Here is a 26903-nt window from a genome sequence, read left to right as displayed (position 1 = left end):
ATTACCGACAAATTTTGGACTAACCCATCTTCTCATAGGGGGGTTCTCAGGGTTTTCTTTATTTTTAAAAACACTTTGTGAATGGCAGTTGCTCCGTCCAACTGCCAAAATAGTGTGCAGCGAGCAGGGAGGCTGGCCAGCATCTTTGTATTAATTTTTTTTCAGGGAATGTCCTTAAAGAATAAAGGCCATGCTGAGACTCCCCTGAGAAGATGGGCTAGTCCAAAACTTGTCAGGTATGTCAGATTTCTACTACCTAGTGACAGCAACATAGGAGAAAAGTATTGTATGGCTCATTCTACTCTGGAAGAATTGAACTTCTTATTTGTATGCGTTTTAAATTTTAAGATTTTCGCGACAGTTCCTCTAACCCTGAAGCCCTCCTTCCTGGTACTCAACCTTAAAACACCCCTTCCTAGCCTCATAATTTTTAAAACGATAAATTTCAAAACACATTTTCAAGTAAGAATAATTTGCAAATACAAAAGATAAAATTTAAAAACAATAACCTAACTCAAAACAATTTTTAAAAATGCAAAAAAAAAAACAAAATTGTCACACTAATTATCATGCACCCAAATTTCAGCTTTCAGCACCCAATAGCCAATATTTGCATTGGTGCCTATGGCAGCACTCAAGTCGCCCATTAGCTGCTAGGAGCCCAAATTTCCTGCTCCCCTACAGTCTGCCTCTAGATAACTTAGTTTTTTGGGAACACTAGATGATTGTCGGACCGCTTTGGTGCTACTTGTGTAAGTCCGCTCTGCAGCTTCATTACTATCCGCTTACTGAGCCCTGTGCGAGCTGTGAATCCCACAGATGTGAGCATGAAATATTCAAACCACAGAGGACAATGGGGACAAGAGTGTGGGTCAGATGTGCAGCCTGCCAACACATGTATACAGCCGTCACACGGCAATCACACGCTCAGGATCCTCACCTTGTGTACTCCTGCGGGTATGGCGAGGAGTACCACGTCTGAATTTCGTATTTCCCAAATTCTATGACTGATGGGCAGCGGACCTGTGGGTCAGGAGGACCATTGACTCCCACTTTCTGCAATGTAAAAAGATAAAAAAAACAGACACTCAGGAACGGGTTACCATAAATAATACAGTGATCTGTGATAAATAAGTCCTGTGCTTGACATTTCAGAGAAAGCAGTCACGCCTGCTTATGTAATCGACATAGCAAGAGAGGAATTAGCAGCTTCATATTACGAAACAGGAGCTGAGAACAACGGGTGACCAGCAACAGCTACTGCGGAAAGTGCAAACTAACCTGAGCTATACAAGGCTTGTCCTTCGCTTCTGTCACCACACCTTCCTCCAGCTGAATGCCTAGGGTCAGAGTGGTCCCAGGGCTCCAATACAGCTGCTTGCACATGGCTTGCTGTGATGTAAATGGGGGTCGAGATCACCTGAGGTGTTCTTCACTTCCCTCCCCCTTTTTAATCCTCCGATCCTGGTTCTTGTTTGTCAGTTCCTTCCCCAGGGCTCTCTCCTTCCTGATCCCTCCTCCCTCCACCCCTTGCCTAGGTGACAGCGGGACTTAACTCTCCTGTGGGTTTAGTCACAGCTGTGAACAGCCACAAGAACTCTTCAGTTAACCAAGTGGATACCAGAGAGAAACTGACCAGGAAGTCAACTGCACTGTGAAAGAGCAGCCTATTAATACACAAAGAATTCTACTCTTAATGGCTTTAAAGAGAAACTGCTTTTGTAGACATTATCTGAAGGACCACCTATAAACTGCCTTTAAGGACCACTTTTGGGAAAATTTTAAAATACATGTAAACCCATACAAAGTAGGTTTCTTCCAAAGTAAAATGAGCTATAAATTACTTTGCTCCTATGTTGCTGTCACATTAGTTAGTAAAAATCGGATGGAACTGACAGGTTCTTGACTAGTCTATCTTTTCATGGGGGATTCATGGGGGATTCTCAGCATTTCATTTATTCTTTACAGAAGCACTTCGTGGAAATAATGTATAGAAAAATGCATGCTGGCCCACTACCTGTTTGCACACTATTTTGGCAGTTGGACTTAGCAATTGCTGTTCTCCAAGTGCTTTTGAAAACATTGAAACACCAGAGAATCGCCCATTAGGAGATGGAATAGTCCAAAAAGTGTCAGTACTGTCAAGATTTGTACTACCTACTGTAAGTGACAGCAACCTAGGAGAAAAGTAATTTATAGCTCATTTTACTCTGGAAGAAACATACTTTTAATTTGTATGTATGTGTTAACATGTATTTTAAAAGTTAAAATGGTGGTCCTTTAACAATGTAACTACTACCAGGAACAACAATCTGTGCTGTTACTATTCTTTACTAAAATGTCCACTCCTGCTCAGAGTTGGCTAGTTTGCAGTTGAACAAGTCTAAGGTAGCCAAGTTTACACACACACGGGGAAAAAAAAAAAATGACAGCTGGCTCCTAAAATCTGAGTTTCTTTGTAAGGGCTCTGTCACACTAAAAAGCATTTTGTGGGTCATTTTTTTTTTTTTTTTTTTTTTTTTTTTTTTAAATGCTTCCATTGATTTACATTATTATCGTTGCAAAAATTGCCACAATCAAGGGTTGTTGTTTTTTTTTTGAAAACTAACGACCGTGGCAAAAAAATGTAAGTCAAGTGGAAGCGTTTTTAAAAACGAAAGCAAACCGCAGAACACTTTTTAGGGTGACAGGGCCCTCTATGCCAAACACGGTTAATCCAGCGCTGGAGACTTGGGCGCAGCCGGCGCCACCATAGGCCGTAATAGGAATTACGGCTATAGCAGCGCACAGGGAGTAACTTCGGTGCCTTCAGAAGACGAGCTGAAGTTACTTATAAAACAATTTGAAGCCAAATTATTGCATTCCCCACCATCCATGGCGGCCTGGAGGGAGAAATAGTATGTAACACAGCCGGGAACTTGTGCAGCAGCAGGATCAGCCATATACCGGCTGTATCCTGCGACCAAATCTCCTGCGCCGATACCTCTTGTACGCCCTCTATGCTCCCAATGGAGTCAGTACTGAAAGCAAACCCAAACTCTTGCACAGCACACAATGAAAACCTTCTATTCTACATTTAGTTGAAGAAAATCAGTTCTCTGTGTTTGTTTAGGCAGATTAATGTGCAATTCGTTCTTAGCAGCAACTGTGAATAGACTGCAGGATATAGCTTAAAAATGGCTTAAAGTGTACCTGAAGGGAAAAAAATGCCCCTAGGGGGTGGGTACTTCTGGATCCTAAAGACGCTTCCCCCGTCATCCTCACCAGAGGGGATCCAGCACTGGGAAACCTGAAGATCCACCTTCAATCGCTTACCAGCAGTGCACACAAGTGCAATAGTAGCGTTCTGATGGGCTAGGTGGAAATCGCCAAGCCCGATCCACTCCACAGGCGCCTCGTGCCTGCGCAGTAGAGCGGACCTGATCGGGCTCAGCTATTTCTGCTGGAGCCCGAGGGGAAAGTCGGCACTGCGGCAGCGTAGGCAATTGTTTACCTAATCTGGGGGCTGCCAGCGTTGGAAAGGCGTGACGGAGAGATACGGGGAAAGTCTCTTAAAGGGAAGGTTCAGGGAGCAGCAAAAAAATAAAAAATAAAAATCCACTTACCTGGGGCTTCCTCCAGCCCGTGGCAGGCAGGACGTTCCCTCGGCGCCGCTCCGCAGGCTCCTGATGTTCTCCGGTGGCGCGCCCGACCTGGCCAGGCCGGTTGCCATGTTAGGCTTCTGCGCTCCAATCTGCGTCTCACTGGTGCGGGCTGAGCCTGCACAGTACAGCCCGGAAGACGTCCGATGACGTCAGCGCGCACCAGTGAGACGCAGATTGGAGCGCAGAAGAAGCCCGACCTGGCAGCCGGCCTTGCCAGGTCGGGCGCGCCACCGGAGACCACCGGGAGCCTGCAGAGCGGCGCTGAGGGCACGTCCTGCCTGCCACGGGCTGGAGAAAGCCCCAGGTAAGTGGATTTTTATTTTTTTTTTGCTACTCCCTGAACCTTCCCTTTAAGGATCCAGTGGCTTCCGACTCATAAGGCAAGTATCTGATTTTCCTTTAAATTCCCCGGTTAGCTTTAACCCTTTCAGTGCCTTCTACAAAAGTGAAACCAAATACATTTTTATTTATTTATTTATTTTTAAAGGATTTCAATAAATTGCACTGAAGACATTTTTCCATAAAGGTTATCATGCTGTCTTTTTAGAGGCGAGAGGAAGTACTGAGTATAGTTACACTTTCATTCTATCCTTGCATCTAGGATTAGGCAGGTTGGCCCCTTCATTCCCTATTAATATTTCCACCCATAGGGCATTTTGCAGTGACTCTACAGTGAAAAGGAGATGTTCTACTCAGCCTCTCCAATACTTTCATACACTCTCTTGGAACAAGTTTCCACATCAGAAGCTCTGACTACATTTGGAACAGGCTAACCGCATGCTTGTGTCAGGTGTGTGATTCAGATACTACTGAAGCCAAAGAGTTGAGCAGGAGAGCCAGGAAATTGACAATAGTTTAAAAAGGTAATACATATAAGTAGCCTCCATGTCCCTCTCACTACAGGGTAATTTTAAAATCTGATCTTAACTCAGAACTTCCTCTCTGCTCTAAAAGATAAGCAACAGCATAATAACCTTTAAAGAAAAACATTTGTTACAGCTGATACAAATCCTGCAATAAATCTGCAGTGTGTCTACTTCCTGCTTTCATGGAAGCAACCATAGGTTTTACACCTTGTGTTTACAAATTAGCTGCTCTGCCCAAGCAGCCAGCTGAGAGATCAAATTACAGTTGTGATAAGGCACAGATGAGACCGGCTAAACTCTTTAAATACCTACAGGGTGCATTTATCTAGGTTTTCCTTCTGTGCAAGAGTTCAAGTCCACTTTAAAGAGGATCTGTAACATAAAAAGATCCCCTGGGGGGTACTCACCTCGGGTGGGGGAAGCCTCCGGATCCTAATGAGGCTTCCCACGCCGTCCTCCATCCGTCAGGGGTCTCGCTGCAGCCCTCCGTGGAGTCCGGGCAGCGGTGACGTCATTATTTACCTTCCTGGCTCCAGCGCAGGCGCTCTGACGGCTGTCGGCTCCGAACTACACGGAAATACCCGATCGCCGTCGGGTCTGCTCTACTGCGCAGGCGCAAGTTTCCGGCGCCTGCGCAGTAGAGCGGACCCGACTGAGATCGGGTATTTCCGTGTAGTTCGGAACGGAAAGCCTCCACAGCGCCCCCCGCTGGAGCCAGCAAAGGTAAATATTAAACTAACAGTCGGCACAGTCGCCGGCTGTTCGGAGGGCTGCGGAGAGACCCCCGTGGGACAGAGGACGGCGTGGGAAGCCTCATTAGGATCCGGAGGCTTCCCCCACCCGAGGTGAGTACCCCCCAGGGGATCTTTTTAATGTTACAGAGTCTCTTTAAGCTTCTGCATTCAGCTCCAACAACTACTGTTATTGTGTAAAACTGATAAAAAGATAATGGAAACACACTGATCGTGTGATAGAGTTGTAATGCTCTGATTTGCTAGTCATGGTCATGTGCAGGAAGCGTTCACAGCAAATCAGTGCCCATAAAAGCTACCAGCTGAAGAAACTTATCACATGCTTTGCCATGAGTCTTTGTCCACTTGAGTAACTGATAACTGTATAATTGCTCCCTTTACACCAATAGCTTTCAGCACCGAGCTCACTTGGTGGATACAGTTATTAAGTCAACCTGGTGTTCTCCTTTAACGTGCTGGTGGTTTCAAAGCACAGTACTGAGGCTTAAGTTGACGTCTGCTTTACACAGCAATTGTTTGACACTGAACCATTCTCCAATGATGCATTATTAAATAATATGCTCTGCTTCTATTGACAAGGTGTGCATTTAGTTTGTAATAAAAGTAATTAGCAGAATATGGCATGGCCCAATCTCTCTGCCAGCTCACTGTGCTCGTTAATCTAGGTTTATTGTCTACGTTGGGCACTCTTCTTTCCACAGGGAGATTATAGTGTTTAAAAGAATAATTGCAGCTATAAACACGGCTCATTCTGACTATGCACATTGCTGGGCACGCTTTGCTCGGAACGCGTTGTTGCATGCATTTACTTCTGCAGCTCAGACCCTGAACAAGACTCAGTGCTGCAACATATGATGTGCAGAGCCACCTGTGTTGCATGGTGGGGCGCGGCTTAACCATTTCCCCTCCCCCGGGATGAGTAACTACGCCCCTGAAAAGTGCCACAACTCTGTGCAGGGACGTAGGTACGACTTCCCTCCTGCTGCGTCCCCCCGATCGGTACCGCGTCTCATTACCGCCGATTGCCCGCCGCTAGATCAACGAATGGGCAAACAAATCCCATTCATTGATCTAAGTTCCCCTGTGAATGGCTGCAGCTGTCTGTTCAGACGGCTCTGCCATTCATGAATCCCGTACATGTAGTGCTTCCGTTTCCGTACTAACAGTATGGAGCTGAAGTCACCACTGAGGACATCTTGTGGCCAAATTGTAATATTACATTTCCCCCCACCCCTTTTTTTTCAGTTTATCATCCCTAGTTACCTTTTTTTAATTAACCCCTGACCTCCCACTCCCCTAAAGTTACCTTTTTTTTAATTAAAAAAAAAAATATATACAAATAGTTACCTTAGGGACTGAACTTTTTAAATGTGTATACAAAAACTGTATGCAACAATTACTTTATAAATGATGGGCTTGTAATTCGGGATAGACGCAAAACTTAAAAAATGCACCTTTATTTCCAAATAAAATGTTGGCGCCATACATTGTACTAGGGAAAAATTTTAAACGTTGCAATAACCGGTACAAATGGGCAAATAAAATGTGTGGGTTTTAATTACGGTAGCATGTTGTATTTTGAAACTATAATGGCTGAAAACTGAGAAATAATGATTTTTTTCCAAGTTTTTTTCTTATTATTCCCATTAAAGAGGAGCTGTTAGGTATAAGGTCTCAGAGAAAATAAACACATATATCAGTAGCTAAATATAGGCTGTACTTACATTACATATGCATTTCACTGTCCACGTTTGGATTTCACAGAATTTTTATATAGTATATGCAGAGAATGATGCTCCTGACAGCTCATGGCAGGCTCCATGTTTGTCTGTCTCCTATGAAGCCAAATGTGTCGTCATGTCCTCCCTGCTTCCTGATCACAGAAAAGCTTGTACTGAATAACACTAGTTTGCAGTGAATATTAATTAGCCATGTGGCTAGGAACAATAGCGGACTCCTGCAGTGTACTCTGAGATTTATCAGTGCCGTGCCCTGGACTGAGTTACATGCTATTGTTACTTGACCCTGTAACTTCTCATTAGCAGCCGAGGGGAGGGCCCCAGAATGCTTTGCAGTATGGTATGCGGCTTGCGTCCTTGTAAGAGCTTGGGTCTAACAGCTTTGCTGATAAGCACACATCAAATGAAAGAGATTTTTATCTTCACTATTGCCTTTTTGGCTTCCGTCTAAACTGTTTAACACAGGAGAATAGAGGTTTAAATTAACTTCTGCAGCCTGACAGTTACTCTTTAAAAACGGAGTTAGAATAAAATAATTCTTAGCAAAAAGTACCCCCCCCAAAGAAAGCCTAATCAGTGGCAAAAATAAAAAAAAAACAAGATATGGATTGTTTTGTTGTGATAAGTAGTAATAAAGTTATAAGTGAATGAATGGAAGGAGCGCTGATGGGTGAAAATTGCTCTGGTTTAAGAGGAAAACCCCTTTGAGGTGAAAAGGTTAAAGGACAGTCAGACCCTGTTCCCACTTGAGGGGAGAATGGACATTTTGTTGTCCGTTCTCCGCTCATTGCTTAACGGATAGTGAATAGCTCCTATTTTATAAATAGGAGCTGCTCACATTTGTCACTCTGCAACGGATCAGTGGGTACAAAATCAAATGGTTACCTAAGGAGAGCTTGTCCTCTGTGCCCTCCGGAGGATTAAAAAGGGAAGGGGAGGGAAGTAAAGGACACCTCAGGTGACACCCCCCCCCCCTACCCCCAATCTATATGAGAAAAGGTAAAGAGTTCTCCTGGGAAAGGGGGTATCCACTAATGATTGGGATGTAGTTCAATCCTGTTACAGTTCCTCTTTACCAATTAGTTTCTGAAGCTCTGGTACTCTTTAGATGCGAACAGGACAATTGATTAACATGTGCTGTCGCATCTAATGCGATTCTGCATGCGGGGAATCTTCATGCGATCCCCTCCCCCCAAGTGTGACCCCGGCCTAACTTAGGAGGAGACGAGAAAGAACAGCCTCGCTTACCACAGCCACAGCAAAGTTTCTCACTCTATAATGCACAGCCACCACTTTCTGGACCAATGCATATCACCATAGTTCTATTATCCATCACTCTTTCTAATGCATTTAAATAAGTTGTTTGGGGACACAGTTTTACATTACAAAGCAAAAGTCCAGTTGTCTTAACATGATTAACTAAGCTGCGACATTTTGTGTGGGATATAATAATGGTCATCCATCATTCTCAATTCACAGAGACGGGCCGGTCCTGAAGGAAGTGCCTTGTAAACGCTCAGATCATCCTTCGGATGGAAAATTTCAGTGAGGTGTTACTCGGCTGGGAACAACCAGCAACAACTGCCATTGCTTGACTACAATCCCCATCATCCCCCTGGGAGATGCAGACAGAGACGTGCAATGGACTACTAGATGCTAGTCATAATCCAATAATCCTTTCATTATATAGCACGGGCTGCAATTTTATAGACATTGCCGTATACTCCTACCCCATAATTATACAGACCTAGAAGTCTTTTGCATCTTAGAGGGAGAGAGCTTTATCAATTTTTCCATTTAAAGTGGTAGTTCCAACTTTCCATTTTAATGCATACAATACTAGATCAGCATTAATTAGCAAAGCACAAAGCTGTGTTGAATGCACATCTATATTTTTAGCCAACATATACAGTGTCTGCTTGGCTGGATCTTGTAGCTCTTTTTCCAGCTGAGACGGCAGTAATATTTTACTGCACAAACAGGTGTCCAAACTCCTCCCCCTATGCAATCATCACTCACATGCATTCGTTGGGGGTGGGGGCAGGAGACCAGCTTTCCCCATGTGCAGAGAGCTGACCCTGCCCACCATCTCTCTCTACTACAATTCAACAGATCTCCCAGTCACTACTGAGCATAAAAAAAGCATTTAACCCTGTCACACTCTACTCAGTCGCATTATAAATTATTCCAAACAAACAAAAAAGCAGTGAATAAGGTTTTCATTTTACAGATAGGAGGAATTCAATTGCATGTCATTTGGATTCTGACCTGCAGTGCCTGCTGCTGAATGTCTTCAAAAAGTTCAATTTCCTTATCGGAAAGGAACCCAAGCCGATCATCTGCATCAGCTTTGCAATCCCATCCATCCCGATTGTCTGAAGGGAAAAAGAAATGAATTCATTAACTTTGCCATCTACATTTCAGAGCAATGACCCTTGTCCACGCTATTTGTAATGTCATGTAGGCAGTAAAATGTTCAATTTACACAAAAACAGTCTCAACCAATCGATGTTGATCACAAGGTCCTTACTTTTTTTAATCTTGTTTGAGGAAACAAACGTCTAATGTAATCATGTGGCATTATAGCCGGCTTTCTCCACACACATTCTATGCCTCTCAACCTGATCTAAAGATACTCTCACTTCACCCACATTCTTTGTCTACCCATCTATCTTCCAATCTCAAATGCCTGCCTGTCCCTTTCTGTCTGAACCTGTTACTTACATATGGTAACAAATTCCCTTTAGGTTTATTTATTTAAATACCTTACATGATTAGATCCATAAAGTTAAGCTGGAACTCTGGGAATTATGTGTAACCCTTACTCCCAGATAGAAACATTATACTCACCTATTCCTTAACCACTTAAAGAGACACTGAAGCGAAAAAAAAATGATGAAATTATGATTTGTATGTGTAGCACAGCTAAGAAATAAAACATTAAAGAGAATCTGTATTGTTAAAATCGCACAAAAGTAAACATACCAGTGCATTAGGGGACATCTCCTATTACCCTTGTCACAATTTCACCGCTCCCTGCCGCATTAAAAGTAGTCAAAAACTGTTTTAAAAAGTTTGTTTATAAACAAACAAAATGGCCACCAAAACAGGAAGTAGGTTGATGTACAGCATGTCCACACATAGAAAATACATCCATACACAAGCAGGCTGTATACAGCCTTACTTCTGAATCTCAAGAGATCACTTGTGTGTGTTTACCTTCTGTCCCCAGCTTCTCTCATGCACTGAACATTACAAGCTTCCTGCAGACAGCTCTGCCTATGTCGTTAATTCCTTAGTATGTGACAGACCAGCTCCTTTCACAGCCTCCAGAGGAGGATTTTTATCCAGCTCTCTTCTATCACTGATAAGATAGCAGAGAAGCTGCTGGCTTATGTAAATAAAACACACACTGGAGTGTGCATAGAGGAACAGTTCAACACTGAAGAACTTGGCAGCCTTCCAGACACAGGCCGACAAGTCTGACAGGGGAAAGATACATTGGTTTTATTACAGAGATGGTTATAGTAGAAAGAGCTGCAGCAAGCCAGATCACATTAGAATAGGTTTAATAACTTGTAGGATGGTAGAAAAAACGTTGTAATTTTTGTTACAGAGTCACTTTAAGATCAGATACATCAGTGTAATTGTTTCCAGTACAGGAAGAGTTGAGAAACTCCAGTTGTTATCTCTATGCAAACAAGCCATTAAGCTCTCTGACTAAAGGGGCCCATACACTCAGCCGATTTTCTGGCCGACCGATCGATCCCGATTGATCGTTTGCAAATCGGTTGGTCAATCGACCGATCGATGGCCGATTTCGATCGATTTCCGTCGACCAGGCAGGATGGAAAATTTAGGTCGATCTGATGAGATTGCTTATCAGTTTGCATTGGCCTTAATGGAAATCTGATGGCAAAAAAATGCCATCAGATCGAATTTCAATAGATTTCAAACTGAAATCTATTGGAATTCTATCCTGGTAAAAAATGTTCTAAAAACGCATCAGCTAGATTATCAGATGCATTTCTTATCTATCTGCTGCCAATCTGACGAGTGTATGGGCACCTTTAGTTAGTCGTGGAGAGGGCTGTTATCTGACTTTTATTATCTCAACTGTTCCTGGACTATTTACTTTTCCTCTGCTAGAGGAGAGGTCATTACTTCACAGACTGCTCTGAAAGACTCATTTTGAATGCTGAGTGTTGTGTAATCTGCACATATTCTAGAATGATGCAATGTTAGAAAAAACACTATATACCTGAAAATAAAAGTATGAGAATATTTTCTTTGTTGCTAATCTTCTAGTAATTATTCATAGTACACAACCAATTCACTATATCATATTTTTTTTTTTTCGCTTCAGTGTCTCTTTAAGGACTGCAGTCTTAAAACCCCTTAAGGACCAGACACTTTTTCCATTCAGACCATTGCAGCTTTAACGGTTTATTGCTCGGTCATACAACCTACCACCTAAATGAATTTTACCTCCTTTTCTTGTCACTAATACAGCTTTCTTTTGGTGCTATTTGATTGCTGCTGTGATTTTTAGTTTTTATTATATTCATCAAAAGAGACATGAATTTTGTCAAAAAAATTTTTTTTTTTTTAACTTTCTGTGCTGACATTTTTCAAATAAAGTAAAATTTCTATATACATTGTCTAAATTTATTGTGCTACATGTCTTTGATAAAAAAAAAATCCAATAAGTGTATATTTATTGGTTTTGGTAAAAGTTATAGCGTTTACAAACTATGGTGCAAAAAGTAAATTTTCCCATTTTGAAGCATCTCTGACTTTTATGAGCACCTGTCATGTTTAGAATTCCAGGAAAGTATAAATACCCCCCAAATGACCCCATTTTGGAAAGAAGACATCCCAAAAGTGTTCACTAAGAGGCATAGCGAGTTCATAGAAGATGTTATTTTTTGTCACAAGTTATCGGAAAATGACACCGACAAAAAAATAAAATAAAAAGGTTCCATTTCTGCTAACTTGTGACAAAAAAAGAAATCTGCCACGGACTCACCATGCCCCTCTCTGAATACTTTGGGGTGTCTACTTTCCAAAATGGAGTCATTTGTGGGGTGTTTACTGTCCTGGCATTTTGGGGGGGGGGGGGGGGTGCTAAATTGTACCCCTGTAAAGCCTAAAGGTGCTCATAGGACTTTGGGCCCCTTAGCGCACCTAGGCTGCAAAAAAGTGTCACACGTGATATCGCCGTACTTAGGAGAAATAGTATAATGCAGGCATGGGCAAACTCGGCCCTCCTGCTGTTACGGAACTACAAGTCCCACAATGCATTTGCCTTTATGAGTCATGACTGTGGCTGTCAGACTCCTGCAATGCATTGTGGGACTTGAAGTTCCGTCACAGCTGGAGGGCCGAGTTTGCCCATGCCTGGTATAATGTGTTTTGGGGTGTATTTTTACACATACCCATGCTGGGAAATTTTTTTGATTTTTTTTTTCTTACACACAATTGTCCATTTACAGAGATATTTCTCCCACCCAGCATGGGTATGTGTAAAAATACACACCAAAACACATACTATTTCTCCTGAGTACGGCGATACCACATGTGTGACACTTTTTTGCAGCCTTGGTGCGCTAAGTCCTATGAGTACCTTTAGGAGGCAGCCTGTATACTACACTTGGTATACATTACAAAGTATTATACAATTTGTATCCGGCAATCGCAGGGTTAACAAGCGATGGGCGGAGCCTAATGCCAGCGGATGCCCGCGCATCTATGTGCGCGATCCCCGGCTACTCAGTCCCCCAGGTACCGCCGCCGATCGGCGTTATGCGGTCCTGGGGGTGCCACTTTGCCGATGCCCATGGTAGTAGTGGGCGGTCGGCAAGTGGTTAAAGGGATACTTAAGTCTGCTGGAAAAAAAAAAAGGGTTTCACTTACCTGGGGCTTCTACTAGCCCCCTGCAGCCATCCTGTGCCCGCATAGCCACTCACCAATGCTCTGGTCCCAGTGGGCCGTCGACTCAGGGCTGTTGACTCAGGGCTGTTGACTCAGGGCTGTTGACTCAGGGCTGTTGACTCAGGGCTGTTGACTCAGGGCTGTTGACTCAGGGCTGTTGACTCAGGGCTGTTGACTCAGGGAAGGCCCCCCCCCCCCCCCCCGAAAAAAACACTAACCAGAGGGACCAGAACATTGGTGAGTGGCTATGAGGGCACAGGACAGCTGCAGGGGGGGCTAGCAGAAACCCCAGAAAATAAACTTTTTTTCCCCCAGAAGACTTAAGTATCCCTTTAAGGTTCCTACGTGTCCCCTTTCCACCTACTCAATCTAAAGGTCTGTTCTCTCTCAGGGATGGCACTGAAAAAGCCTCCTACTGAGAGATGGCCCAAGCTTGCCTCTACTTTCAATAATAGGAACTTTAGTGGGAGTGATTAATACACAGAGCTGTTACCTTCTTACCTCTCCCACTGTTTCAATGATCAGAATTAAAGGATACCAGGTGCAAACTAAGTAGGCAAAACAGGAGGGAGCAGGCATGTACTGGTAGCTGTCTTGATGCCCACCGCTCCCCCCTTCTCCTCTACGTCCCTCCATTCCTACCTAAATGCCCCCCAACAGCCTCTTCTGGGTCACCAGAGTCAGGCATTAGTGCGCAGGCGCTGGCCCGGCTGCTACAGCGTACGCCCACAGCCGGAAGCACTCTGCGCATCAGTCGTGATGTCATGCACAGTGTACACGTAGGACGCGCACATCCGGGGCCGACGCCTGCGCACCAATGCCCAACTCCGGCGACATGGAAGAGGCTGCCAGTGGGCTTTTAGGTAGGATCAGAGGAGCAGAGAGAAGACCTTTTTCCTACTTAGTTTGCATCTGGTATCCTTTAAAGAACGTGTCGAACTCCAGGCCTGGAGGGCCAGATCCATGCCAGTGTTTAGGATGGACTGAGAAAGAGGAATGTGTTCTACCTGATGGACACCTTTCCTGATTCAGATCCATCAATTCATTTGAGCTGTATCAAAAATGTGTGAGGATTTCGGCCCTCGTAGGACCGGTTTAACATACCTGCTTTAAAGGAAACAGCAAGCAAACGAAGAAAGCAGGAAAGCTGGCTCTGCTGCAAGTGTTCAATTTATTGTGGCATAGGTAAAGTGCAAACGTGCTTCATCTTGCAAAATAGCATGGAGTAAAACACATACCCTAGTAGGAGGAGGCGTGGATGGTGGTGGGTGCTGGGCACTGGATGCCTGACGGCCGTTTCGCGCTAAACAGCGCTTCTACGGAGGCTGCAACCATTATGGGCAAAGGCTTCTGGTTAAATATTGTCCAGAGCCGGCGTCTGGCGATACTAGTGAGCAGAAGTGAGTTCAAAACAGTAAGCGGAAGTGATTGGCTACGTGAAGGCGGCCCTCGGGGTAACCACAGGTGTGGACACTGCAAATCGTGTAGTCAGATGATGGTGGGTTACCAATTTCATATTGGCCCACTTCGACGAACCGTGCGGTCTTTTTTTTACATGTCAAACGCGATTTGTTGTTTACACAGTGTGGTGCCCCTGCGGAAAGACTCCTATTAGACCTACCGGTAATGGAGTTTCTGATTGTCATCCGGGACAACCTGAGATCCGGTCCCGCCCCGGATCTGTGGAAACACGAATCCAAGAAGATTAAAAGCCCCCGCCCACCCTCCATCCTCAGTGCGTCTGAAAGTATATAAGACTAGAAACACCAAGATGAAGGAAGACATAAAACACCAAAAAGGTGAATGTACTAGATCCCAGTGATCTTAACTGTAACAAGAAAGGTGCGCAGTCGAGATAGGGAAAGGGTTATAATGTTTGTCCCGGATGACAATCAGAAACTCCATTACCGGTAGGTCTAATAGGAGTCTTTCTCTAATTGTCATCCGGGACAACCTGAGAGATAAACAAGAAAGTCTTTATAGCAAAAAAAGACTAACCTAGGGAGGGACCACCGCCTGGAGCACCTTTCTGCCAAACGATTGATCTTGTTGAGACAGTACATCCACTCTGTAGTGCTTGATAAAAGTTGATGCACTTGCCCATGTTGCCGCTTGACAAATTTGTTGAATGGTGGCTCCTGCTCTTTCCGCCCAGGATGTAGATAGGGAACGGGTTGAATGAGCCTTAATATTAGGTGGTAAGGGACAATTACTACACTCATATGTTATAGATATGGTCTGTCTAATCCATCTAGCAATGGTCTGTCTGGATGCCTGCTGCCCCTTATTTTTCCCTGAAAATAAGATAAATAGGCTGCTTGACTTTCTAATTTCTCTTGATCTCGAAAGGTATACTAGCAGACATCTCTTTACGTCCAAACAGTGAAATTCTTCCTCCTTCTGTCCCGAAGGGTTGCCACAAAAGGAAGGAAGAATAATGTCCTGAGACCTATGAAACTCAGAGACTACCTTAGGTAGATAGGCCGGATCAGTCCTGAACCTGACACTATCAGGGCAAATGATTAGAAAGGGATCTTTGATAGATAACGCCTGTAAATCACTTATACGTCTAGCCGATGTAATTGCGATCAAAAATGCTAATTTCAAGGTAAGGAATTTCATCTCAATCTCTTCAATGGGTTCAAAGGGTGCCTTTGTTAAACACTTGAGGACCAGGGATAAATCCCATTGTGGAAATACTTTCTGTCTTACTGGTGTAGACCTCTGTAGTGCTTTGAAGAAATTCTTTACCAACTCTTCCTGCGCTAGATGCCTATCTAATAGTATTGAAAGTGCTGAACATTGAACCTTAAGGGTACTAACTGCCAACTTCATGTCTGCACCTTCCTGAAGAAACTCTAAAATTGAACTAGTCAAATTCTGATCTCTAGTTCTAGTTCCACACCAGGCTAGATAAACCTTCCAAACCTTTCGGTATAACTTCTGAGTTACTGGCTTTCTACATTTCATTACAGTGTCAATTACCTTCTCCGAAAGGCCCTTATTCCTCAAGATTACCCTTTCAGGATCCAGGCGGCCAGTCTGAATAACTGTGGCCTGGGGTGGATGAGAGGGCCCTGGATTAGCAGATCTGGCAGGAGAAAAGGCGGAGCCACTGCCCACCTCCACAGGGTCGCATACCATGGTCGTTTCGGCCATAGTGGAGCTATCAGGATCATGTTCCCTCTCTCCCTTTGAAATTTCCCCAATACCTGAGGTAACAGTATTGTTGGAGGAAATGCATAGGAGAGGTTGAAGTCCCAAGGGAAGCTGAGGGCGTCCAACCCCAGAGATCTCTGGCACCTGTGCAGGGAGAAAAATTGGTCCGTCTTTGCATTCGTCGGGGATGCAAAGAGATCTACCTCTGGGATACCGAATTTGTTTATCACCATCTGAAAAACCTCCGGATGAAGTTCCCACTCTGACTGATTCACCTGATGACGACTTAAAAAATCTGCCTCTACATTGAGAGTCCCCTTTATGTGGATCGCCGACAAAGATAGAACCTGAGGTTCTATCCAGTCCAGAGTCTCTGAGCATAGGCGCCTGAGCTCGATTGATCTCGTGCCTCCTTGTTTTGCCAGATAAGCCACCGTCGTGATATTGTCGGAAAATACTAACACGTGCTTCCCTTCTATCAGGGATTGAAAAGATAGAAGTGCTTTCTGCACTGCCAGTAACTCTCTGAAGTTGGACGATTTCTTTGCAATTTGCTGCGCCCAATGCCCCTGAGCATGATGGCCCAACATCGTTGCGCCCCATCCCCAAGAGCTTGCATCTGTAAAGATCTTTATTGGTTCCTCCTGTCTCCAAAGACGTCCTTTGGTTAGATTCTGAGAGTCCAACCACCAGACCAGACTGGACTTCACTACCTCTGGGATAGCTATTTGTGAGTCTAGGGAAAGTTTGGACCTGTCCCAATTTGCCAAAAGCAGAGACTGGAGATCTCTGCCGTGGTGTTGGGCCCAGGTGACCGCTGGAATGGATGCTGAGAACAATCCTAGAACTCGCATGATCTGGCGAAGAGAACTCTTTTGTTGTCTGCATAGCAGATCTACTTCCCCCTGGATCTTTACAATCTTTTCGGGTGGTAAGTAGATCCTCCTTTCTATCGAATTTATCCTGTATCCTAAAAACACAATCTCCTGTGCTGGATTCAGGGCTGATTTCTTGTAATTTACTAACCATCCCACTTGGGATAGGGGGGAAATCACTGTATCTCTGTGAGCTCTGGCCAGAGCCTCTGTTTCTGCAAACAGGAGGAGATCGTCCAGGTATGGGACAATCGCTATTCCCTGTATCCTGAAAATCTTCATAACCTCTGCTAATATTTTTGTAAATATTCGGGGTGCCGAGGCTATCCCAAAGGGAAGGGCCTGAAATTGGAAATGTCGAATCTGGTCCTGAGACCTGATTGCGAACCTCAAAAACTTCTGATGGCTGGAATAAATGGGAATGTGCAGATATGCGTCGGAAAGATCTATTGACACAAAATATTCCATGCCCTGTAATAGGGCCCTCACTGAATAAATGCTTTCCATCCTGAACTTCTTGTATGTCAGGAATGGGTTGAGAGATTTCAGATTCAGGATGAACCTGAATTCCCCATTTGCCTTCTTTACTAGAAAGACATGGGAGTAGTAACCCTGGAATAATCTCTCCTGGGGTACTGGAATTATAACTTTCTTCTCTAAAAGTTTCAAAATTTCCATCTCCAAACCCCTGACCTTTTCTGGGTCCTTTGGAGTTGGATTCACAAAATTTCTTTGTGGAGGGGGGCTTGAAACTGAAGACGATAACCCGTCTTGATTATCTGAAAAACAAAAGGATCGGGATTTAACTTTCCCCATTCGACTTGAAAATAAATTAGCCTCCCTCCAACTGGTAAATCGTCATTTACTCGGCTTGGGGGGCTCCGTCTTCCCGAGAGTGAACCCCCCTTTTCCTTTCCCTTTGGGAAAGGACCACTTTCTCTGCACATTCCTATTTTTTGGAAGGTTAGAGTCCTGTTTCCTGGGAACAAACGGTCTCTTTCCCTTGAAACTCTTCTTTTTGTTAGGAAACTGTTTCCCTTTTTCTGCTGAACGGGATAATACTTCTTCCAGACCAGAACCAAACAAGAGACTACCCTCAAATGGAATAGAACATAATCTGTTCTTTGAGGTCTGGTCCCCTTCCCAGGTCTTCAGCCACACTGCTCTCCTAGCCGAGTTAACGAGAGCCGTAGTGCGAGCTGATACCCGAATCAGTTCCGTAACCGCATCCGCTAAAAAAGCGACGGCTTTAAGGACGACCGGCAAGGACGCCGCATAATCCTTAATCGGAACACCCTTAGAAATCTGATCATTAAGATTATCCATCCAAATTCTAAGGTTTCGGGAAATACAGGTGGCTGAAATACCTGGGATGAAACCAAAGGCAGCCGATTCCCAAGCTTTTTTGAGAAGCGCATCAATTTTCTTATCCATCACATCCTTGAGGACACCTGCGTCCTCAAAGGATAGATCCGAGTCCTTAGAATATTGGGACAGGGATGCGTCAAGTTTAGGACATTTAGTCCATCTGTCAATTTCTGACTGAGAAAAGGGATACTTTCTCTTTGCTGACTTGGGAACGAACAGCGGCCTCTCAGGATTTTGCCACTGGGAAGTAATAATATCCTGTAAAGTTTTGTGGATAGGAAAAACTCTGCCAGAGGACTGACCTAACCCAAGATACACCTGATCCTGGGGAGTAATTTCCGGAACTGATTCCTTTATCTGTTCCGTGCTATATTCTGCCTTAAGTAACTCAGAAGATTCCTCGGGGGAAAACAAAAATCTAGGCGTTTTTACCCTATCATCCCCCTCTGAACCCCCCGACTGAGGCTGCTCTCCCTCCTCCTGGGATACTGACACCTCTTCCCCTTCCTCTTCTCCCTCCTCTTCCTCGTCAGCTCCAAAAATATCGGAAAAGGAGTGATGGGAAGGAGTGCCGGAAAAGGGTCCTGGCAGAGACTCCTTAATTGGCTGCACCAAGGACTCTTTAAATTTTTCTAATGTTTCCTGCATATTTTTGTTAACAGTATCCATAACTTCCTTTAGGATGTTGGGAGTCTGGTAGGCCACAATAGCATCTATGCAAGCCTGACAAATTTCTTGGGGCTTCTAAGGCTATTTTACTATTACATAAGCTACATCTTTTATATTTAGCTTGAGTGGATGTAGTAGTAGTAGTTTTAGGCTCAGATTTTGTCTGCAATAAAAATAACAAAGACAAAGTACTGAGATGCCATCCTATACATTACATTGTCAAATGTGGTAGTAGGAAAGATATCCTCCAACTGGAGGCTTACCCCACTGGACCCTGATGGCAGGACCTGCGAAGAGGATCTGGGAGCAGAACTCGCCGCTTCCGACTCACGCTGCTGCTGAGGCTGCTCTCCCCTCTGAGGCTGCGACATCTCACCGCTGCGCCTGCAGGTCTGATCGGAGACGCCAGGACCACGCTGCCTCACTTCCTGGCTTTCTCCAATGTTCCTCCTCCACGCCCACGTCAGACGCCACGCGACGTCTGACCTCACTTCCGGCGTTCAATCAGCTCTCCGGATGCGCCTTGCAGAGCCGGCGTCTGATGGAGGAGGCGCGGCGTAACGGCCATACACCACGCGGAAGCCGTACACCGCTCCAAGAGGTCTGTAGTCCGCGCTGCTGCTGAGGCCGCCTCTGCTCTGCCTGCTGCCGCTAAGGACCACACAAAAAAACCTCCAGCGTACTCAAGACTCACCCTCTGGTGAGTCCAGAAAACAAAAAAACGGGAGCTTTGCTTCTAAGGTGTTTCCGTGGCGGAAACACAGATGAACTGAGGATGGAGGGTGGGCGGGGGCTTTTAATCTTCTTGGATTCGTGTTTCCACAGATCCGGGGCGGGACCGGATCTCAGGTTGTCCCGGATGACAATTAGAGAAAGTTTTATATAGGGGAGACCACGAGATCAATCAACGAACGGTTTAGAGAACACTATAACTCCTTGAAATCTGGAAAAGGTTCCATAACTACTTCCTGTGGCAATGCATTCCACATCTTAATCACTCTTACTGTAAATAACCATTTCCTAAATAAATGGCTAAAACGTTTTTCCTCCATGCGCAGATCATGTCCTCTAGTCCTTCGACAAGGACTAGGGACAAAAAGCTCATCCGCCAAGCTATTATATTGCCCTCTGATGTATTTATACATATTAATTAGATCCCCTCTACAGGGCCCCATACACTGGGCCGATTAGCGGCTGATCGATCGCAAATCGATTGACCAATCTAATGATTTCAATTGATCTGACATGCTGAAAAATCTAGGTCGATCTGTTGAGATTGCTTATTTTGCATTCGCCCTAATGGAAATCTGATGGCAAATAAATGCCATCAGATCGATTTTCAATAGATTTCATACTGAAATCTACTGGAAATCTGTTCCTAGTAAAAAATGTTCCTAAACACATCAGATAGATCAGAAATCTATCTGTCTGATGATCTATCTGCTGCTAATCTAAGGAGTGTATGGCCACCTTAAGGCGTCTTTTCTCTAGACTAAATAAACCCAGTTTATCTAACCTTTCTTGGTAAGTGAGACCTTCCATCCCACGTATCAATTTTGTTGCTCGTCTCTGCACCTGCTCTAAAACTGCAATATCTTTCCTGTAATGTGGTGCCCAGAACTGAATTCCATATTCCAGATGTGGCCTTACTAGAGAGTTAAACAGGGGCAATATTATGCTAGCATCTCAAGTTTTTATTTCCCTTTTAATGCATCCCAAAATTTTGTTAGCTTTAGCTGCAGCGGCTTGGCATGGAGTACGATTATTTAACTTGTTGTCGATGAGCACTCCTAAGTCCTTCTCCAAGTTTGATGTCCCCAACTGTATCCCATTTATTTTGTATGGTGCTAGACCATTAGTACGACCAAAATGCATGACTTTACATTTTTCAACATTGAATTTCATCTGCCATTTATGTGCCCATATAGCCATCCTAACCAGATCCTGTTACAATATGACACTATCTTCCTGAGAGTTGATGTATTCTCACAGTGAATGCAAATTCATATGGAAAATGGACACTTTTGGAGTAGTACATTTGCGTTTATTATCTTCTCCCTGTAAGTCACTTTTCTATAATGCCTGTAGACTGTATTTTAGCACATTTGAGGGGCCCATAAACTCAGCCGATCGATATCAATCGCAAATCAATTGCCCGACCGATCGATTTGCGGCCGATTTCATGCTGGAAAATCTAGGTCGATCTGAAGAGATTGCTTATCAATTTGCATTGGACCTAATAGAAATCTGATGGCAAAAAAATGCCATCAGATCGATTTTCAATAGATCTCATACTGAAATCTATTGGAAATCTGTTCCTAGTAAAAAATGTTCCTAAACACATCAGATAGATCAGAAAATCTATCTGATGATCTATCTGCTCCTAATCTAACAAGTGTATGGCCACCTTTACACTTCACTAATTTTAAAGGACATGAAGTGAGAGGGATGGAGGCTGCCACATTTATTTCCTTCAAGGAGAACCCGAGGTGGGTTTGAAAAATCCTATTAGGACACAGAGCCACATTCTGCATACAGTGCCAAGCCTGTGTCCTTACAGTGCCCCCCCCCCCCCCCCAGTCTCTCCCCCTCTCCCCCCTGTGCTCTGCTGTCCCCCATAAAAAAAAAAACCTGCCAGGCTAGCGACACGCCGATTGTTGCTAGCCGGCTGTTTAAAGAGACCCAGAGGCGAACTAACAGTTTTATACATCATCAGCCTGGACGGCTCCCAAGCCGCTGTCCTCCGCTGCCTCTGTCCGCCGGTATCGGGTCCCGTCATTTTGGCCAGTCGACGCAAGCACAGTGCACTCCCTCCGTACAGAGCAGGAGGGAGCCCCTGCGCATGCGGAAGACTGGTTGAGTGCGTTGGAAGTGACGGGACCTGATACCGGCGATAGAGGCAGCGGAGGACGGCGGCTTGGGAGTGATCCAGGCTTATACAGGTGATCCAGGCTTTATACAGGTATGTATAAAATCTTTTCCTATTTTTGTTAGCTTCGTCTCTGGATCCTTTTAAGTCTGTCACCGCCTCTCCCAGGCCTCCTCTATAGCGGGCTCCTCCGCCTGTGTCCCTTCCCTCCCCGCCTCTGTAAGCCGATTGGAGGAAGCTTACGGAGGCAGGGAGGGAAGGTATGCAGGCGGGGAGCCGTGCAATAGAGGAGCTGGGGGAGCGGCGGTGACAGACAGCCTTAAGTAAACAGCTGGCTAGCGACAATCTGCATGTCACTGGCCTGGTGTTTTTTTTATGGGGGACAGCAGAGCACGGGGGGGAATGGGGAAGAGACTGGGGGGACACTGTAAGGACACAGAGGCTGGGCATTGTATGCAGAAGGTGCCCTCTGTGCCCTAATAGGATTTTTCAAACCCAAAGGAGAGGAAAGGCTATGGGTCCTATAGAGCCTTCCCGTACCTCTCCTGGTCCCCGTGTGCCACTGCTGGCTCCCCCGTTAGTTGGCTCCCCCGCAGAGAATGCTCTCTGCGGGAGGCATCAGAAGCCAGTGTGCTCCCAAGGACAGGCCGCTCTGTATTGCGCATGCACAAGCACGCCCCCTCTCCAGCACTCACACATGCGCAGTACAGAGCCACCCATCTTCGGGGGCATTCTGGCTCACGAAGTCTTCCATGGTGGGAGATTTGAACGAGAGAGCCAGCGCTGGAACGAGAGGACTGTGAGAGGAACGCGAAGGTTCATTAAGACCCAGAGCCTTCCCTCTCCCTGGGTAAGTTGTTTTTTGCAGCTAGAGTTTTGCAGGACTGCCAGGCAACTGTTATTGTTTAAAAGGAAATACATATGGCAGCCTCCACATCCCTCTCACTTCAAGCGTTATCTAATTCAGTAAATCATGAAGTGCAAAATCAATAGCACAACGCAACATACTCCTACACTGAAAATACTTTTCCATGATTGACTAAATCAGTCCTCTGCTTCAGAAAGAAGCATTGTAAATAAAACCATATGAGCTCCGCCCTGCCTGCTCTTACCCCAGTCGCCCTGTCCAGACTTGCGTGGCCCTCTCTTGCGTGAACGCTGCAGGGAATAGTCCAAGCCTTCTGGTCGTGCTTTGCGTCCATCAGGAGAAGGTGTGAAGAATTTAGTCAAGCCATCTATGAGACCTTTTGTCTTCTTGTTGAAGGGAACGGCAGTACCACAGGCACCAGGAGAATCAGAGTTTCTGCTATCGTCCTCTGACGACGACGACGAGCACGACAACTTGCGCTTCCTCCCTCGCCCTTGACCTCCGCGACCTTTGCCAAAAGGAGCTTTAGTCCTGCAAAGCAACAAATGTTTCTGTGAGTCCTTAGTATGGACTGCTGATGCCTTGCACCATGATAGGTGAAGCACTATAGATCACAATGCTCTGCTGTCAACTTACGTTGTACTCTTATTCTTTAACCTATTTTTAGGTCGTCCAATGGGGTTAGTGTAACGTTTCCGTATCTGTGCTGCCTTCTTGTGAAGTAACTTTCTGCCTTTCTTCCGTGGTCGACAGATCTGACATATCCACATGCCTAGAAACAAAACGGGGGGGGGGGGGGGGGGGAGAATGGTAATTTAAATTCATAGAGGCAGCTGCAACCAGAGTAGTAAAACCAGGTATAACGTAAGTAAGGTAAGAAAACGCCACCGCGAGACTTGGGAGCAGAAAACAGCCGATATACGGCTTACTCTGCTCCTGCACAAGTTCCGGCAGCGTTTGTTACTGTTCCCCCTCCTGGTCCACGTGGATAGTGGGGGAAATGATGTAATTTGGCCTCCAGCAATTACAGTGGTTTTAAAAGTAACTTCAGCTCAGTCTTCTGACGGAGCCGAAGTTACTCACTGTGCGCCGCGGTAATTCCCGCGGTAATTCCCATTAGGGTCTATGGTGGCGCCAGCTGTGCCCAAATCTCCTGTGCTGCAAGTGATTGCCTTACTTGCAGAGGAAACTGAACTTAGCATGTTCTGCTCCTTATAAAGTATAAATGACAAGTGGTATGGTGGTGGAATTTCTCCTTGGCGCTAAATCTTGCATGGTTGTTTTGGAGGATACAATATGAGGGGGGGGTCCTAATTTGCCAAGAAAATGTATGATCCAAAGACTAAAATATTGCAGTGGCATTATATACACACACATGAGTGACACTCAAAGCAGAAAAGTAAGAAGGGACAGTCACTGGGATCCCCATAATATACAAGCCAAGGGTGACTATAGTCTGCATTCAATTCGCGTGTGGCCTGGCTGCAATTTTTTGCAGCCTGTGCCTGAATCCCTATAGCCGTGCACAGTGCAGCTATAGCAACTCAGAAGCAGCTGCACAACAGTACGGGTGCCACATCAGATTCAGATACTGACCCAGCACCCAGTGGAAAGTGGCCCTCATTTAACCTTCTTTCCCAGCACTGAAGTTTGCATTTTAGGCAATTCCTACAACTCATCTGAACTGAAGAAACCACTGGTACTAATGAGAAAATGTCTTCTAGAAAGTAAAAAGTGATAAATTGTCTTGTGCAACACAAAAATCTGTTCATATTTCACTACCTTTTTCTTGTTCATGGCATATCCAAAATATAAAGTAAGACAAATATTTGAAGATGTGGTCCTGGGTGGACTAAAGCTAAATATACCAACAAAGTGCACGACCAACACCACAACGTGACCAACAACACGACAACTGTCATTTAAATACTGCACGTACAAGTGAAACGACAAAACCGCGTGGCGCACGTGTGCCGGGATCACGCATGCTGTCAGGCGCACGTGCGCCTCTCGCCACACAGTAGGGGGCACTGTAACTAAGAAGTGATCGCTGTAACTATGGAGGATGGTGGCGGGGCGGCAGCGTGTGTACACCGCAAGGCTGCAGTCGGCGGCTGGGACACTGAAGAGTGTGATCCTGGATGATGGCTGGGACAGAAAAAGTGCGTCTTCTGTTCCGAAAAATACAGTACATTGTTCAAACGACGTTGTACACACGTGCGGGTAGATCCGCCAGATGGATGGGGCAATCCGCCTGTATTCGCTCGCCTTGTCGTTTGCCACACGTACACGCGCCCAATTGTCTTCCAACAGACCAAAATCAGATGACAATCAGGCGGTTTGGTTGAGTGTTGTATGGACCTCAAAAGCCAGGAGCAGTTGTGAAAGATGAACGAAATCTGATAACAGGACAAGATACAGAAGAGTAGCACAGCTCTCACCTTTTGGCATCCGAGTAAGGGGTGGTTCGCAGCATTCCATGTGGAACCCACGGTCGCAAGAATCACAGAATAGCATATTATCCTGTAACATAGGGGAAAAAAAGAGCCAAACAGAACAGAATTAAGCATGCGAAATATCAGTATACAGTTCATTACAGTTTCTCGGAGCATAGGGAAGCAACAGCTAAGCTATTACAGAGGTGTGTTAAGTGATAAGGATGCTAATCTTGCATTCAAAACTTTTTCTGCTGTTATGATTTGGAGTTATCACATACTTTAGGAGCACTGGCCCTTTAGTAGTCAGTGCCAAACAGTTACATGCTGGGGGTTATTTTTATCTATAATATATTCCTCCTCTTTACTTTATTCCCCTGCCTAGCTGTCTTGCTGTAACCCGATCCCCTGCTTGCTTGTGTTTACAAGCAAAGCTGAGGTGACTCAGCGATTGGAGGAGAAAAGAAAAAAAAAAAGTTAAGGGAAGAATGACATCAGTATTTAGCCTCAGCTGTGGGCAAAAAACATGTCCCCCTCCAGGAACAGCATTCTATTCATTTACTATATAAAATTAACTAAAATCAAAACGTGGACAGTACAATACATGTGTTATGTAAGTAGATCAAGTATCTACTTATAGACGTGTTTTTTCCCTGGCATAGTATGGCTGATCTTCCTGCTTTAAGAGAGAGACTTACAGCATTTTTGCCCTGGTCGCGGCACGAACTGCAGGTCTTGCACTCTATACACTGCCAGCGGAGGGCTTTAACACGTATGGTTAGCTCAGGAGAGAACTTGAGACAGGACGGGTGACCTGAAATGATAAAGAAAACAAGATATGGCTCGTCAAAAATAATATAAAACGTGGAGCTACAAAATTCCAGATAGGGTTGCTCGTCACCGCAGAGAGCAAGCCTAATTTGCCGACAATGCCACAGAAGAATGACCTTTAATGCATAGGTTTAAGAAAACATTGAGTCAAGAGACCTTCTTGCATGAAATCTGTATCTGGTGAAGCAAGTGTCACTGAGGCTACGTTCACAGTGGTCGTTTAGTTCCATGTAAAAGAAGGAACACAATGCTATGGAACAGGAAAGCAGCGTTGCACGTTACTCACACATTGTGTCACATACAGTGAAGCATACAATTGATAAAATGTATGCTTCGCCGTTCCTGTTAATCCATGTGTTTTTGTGGTAACAACTTGCATTTTGCAAAGCACATCAGTTTCTCAGCCACGACAACTCCTATGGATTTAGCCTGTAATGGTAGAAATAGTCAAAGCACATTCTTCAACCACCATAATGCCAGCCATCCCATTTGTGCAGCGCTTGTGCCAGGGCGCTCCTTGCCTGCCCATAACCGAGTGACACATCATTAAACACAGCTAGTACAGAACTGGGCCAGCAAGGAAAGGTCATGTCACCCTACAGGGAACACAGCTGCCAATGCACAGGAGGCATAAAGCTGACACACAAGACAGGGACTACTTCCTTAGATAGTAAACTGCCAGTTACTCTGCTGTCATTTTCATCCTCTGGCTACAATTCTGTCCATAGCTTACAACTGGAACAAGTGTGCGCATCAGGAAAGACCAGCACACGAGATCCAGCTAGAACAATCAAACCATTAGCACTACAGCCAACAAATCACTTACAAGAGAAACGTGGGCTATGTCGTGCCTGAGAGGATTTCTTCAGCAACATGTTAAAAGTTGGAGAAAGG

At 44.9% G+C, this 26903-nt stretch overlaps 1 protein-coding gene across 1 annotated transcript in view; it reads right to left on the bottom strand.

Annotated features, from left to right (window-relative positions):
* The window catches only part of KAT6A (lysine acetyltransferase 6A), a 95035-nt gene that overhangs the window by 33560 nt on the left and 34572 nt on the right, over positions 1 to 26903 (bottom strand). Inside the window, exons 4-9 of the mRNA XM_068274644.1 lie at positions 25877 to 25992; positions 25185 to 25266; positions 23380 to 23515; positions 22988 to 23274; positions 9270 to 9376; positions 941 to 1056 (exon numbers count right to left, since the gene is read on the bottom strand). Of these exons, the coding sequence (XP_068130745.1) occupies positions 941 to 1056; positions 9270 to 9376; positions 22988 to 23274; positions 23380 to 23515; positions 25185 to 25266; positions 25877 to 25992 (844 nt within the window). The remainder of the gene's footprint in view (positions 1 to 940; positions 1057 to 9269; positions 9377 to 22987; positions 23275 to 23379; positions 23516 to 25184; positions 25267 to 25876; positions 25993 to 26903) is intronic.

Source organism: Hyperolius riggenbachi, chromosome 3 (assembly GCF_040937935.1).
Source record: "Hyperolius riggenbachi isolate aHypRig1 chromosome 3, aHypRig1.pri, whole genome shotgun sequence".
Classification (NCBI taxonomy): Eukaryota; Metazoa; Chordata; class Amphibia; order Anura; family Hyperoliidae; genus Hyperolius; species Hyperolius riggenbachi.
This window is presented reverse-complemented; position numbering and strand designations above follow the sequence as displayed.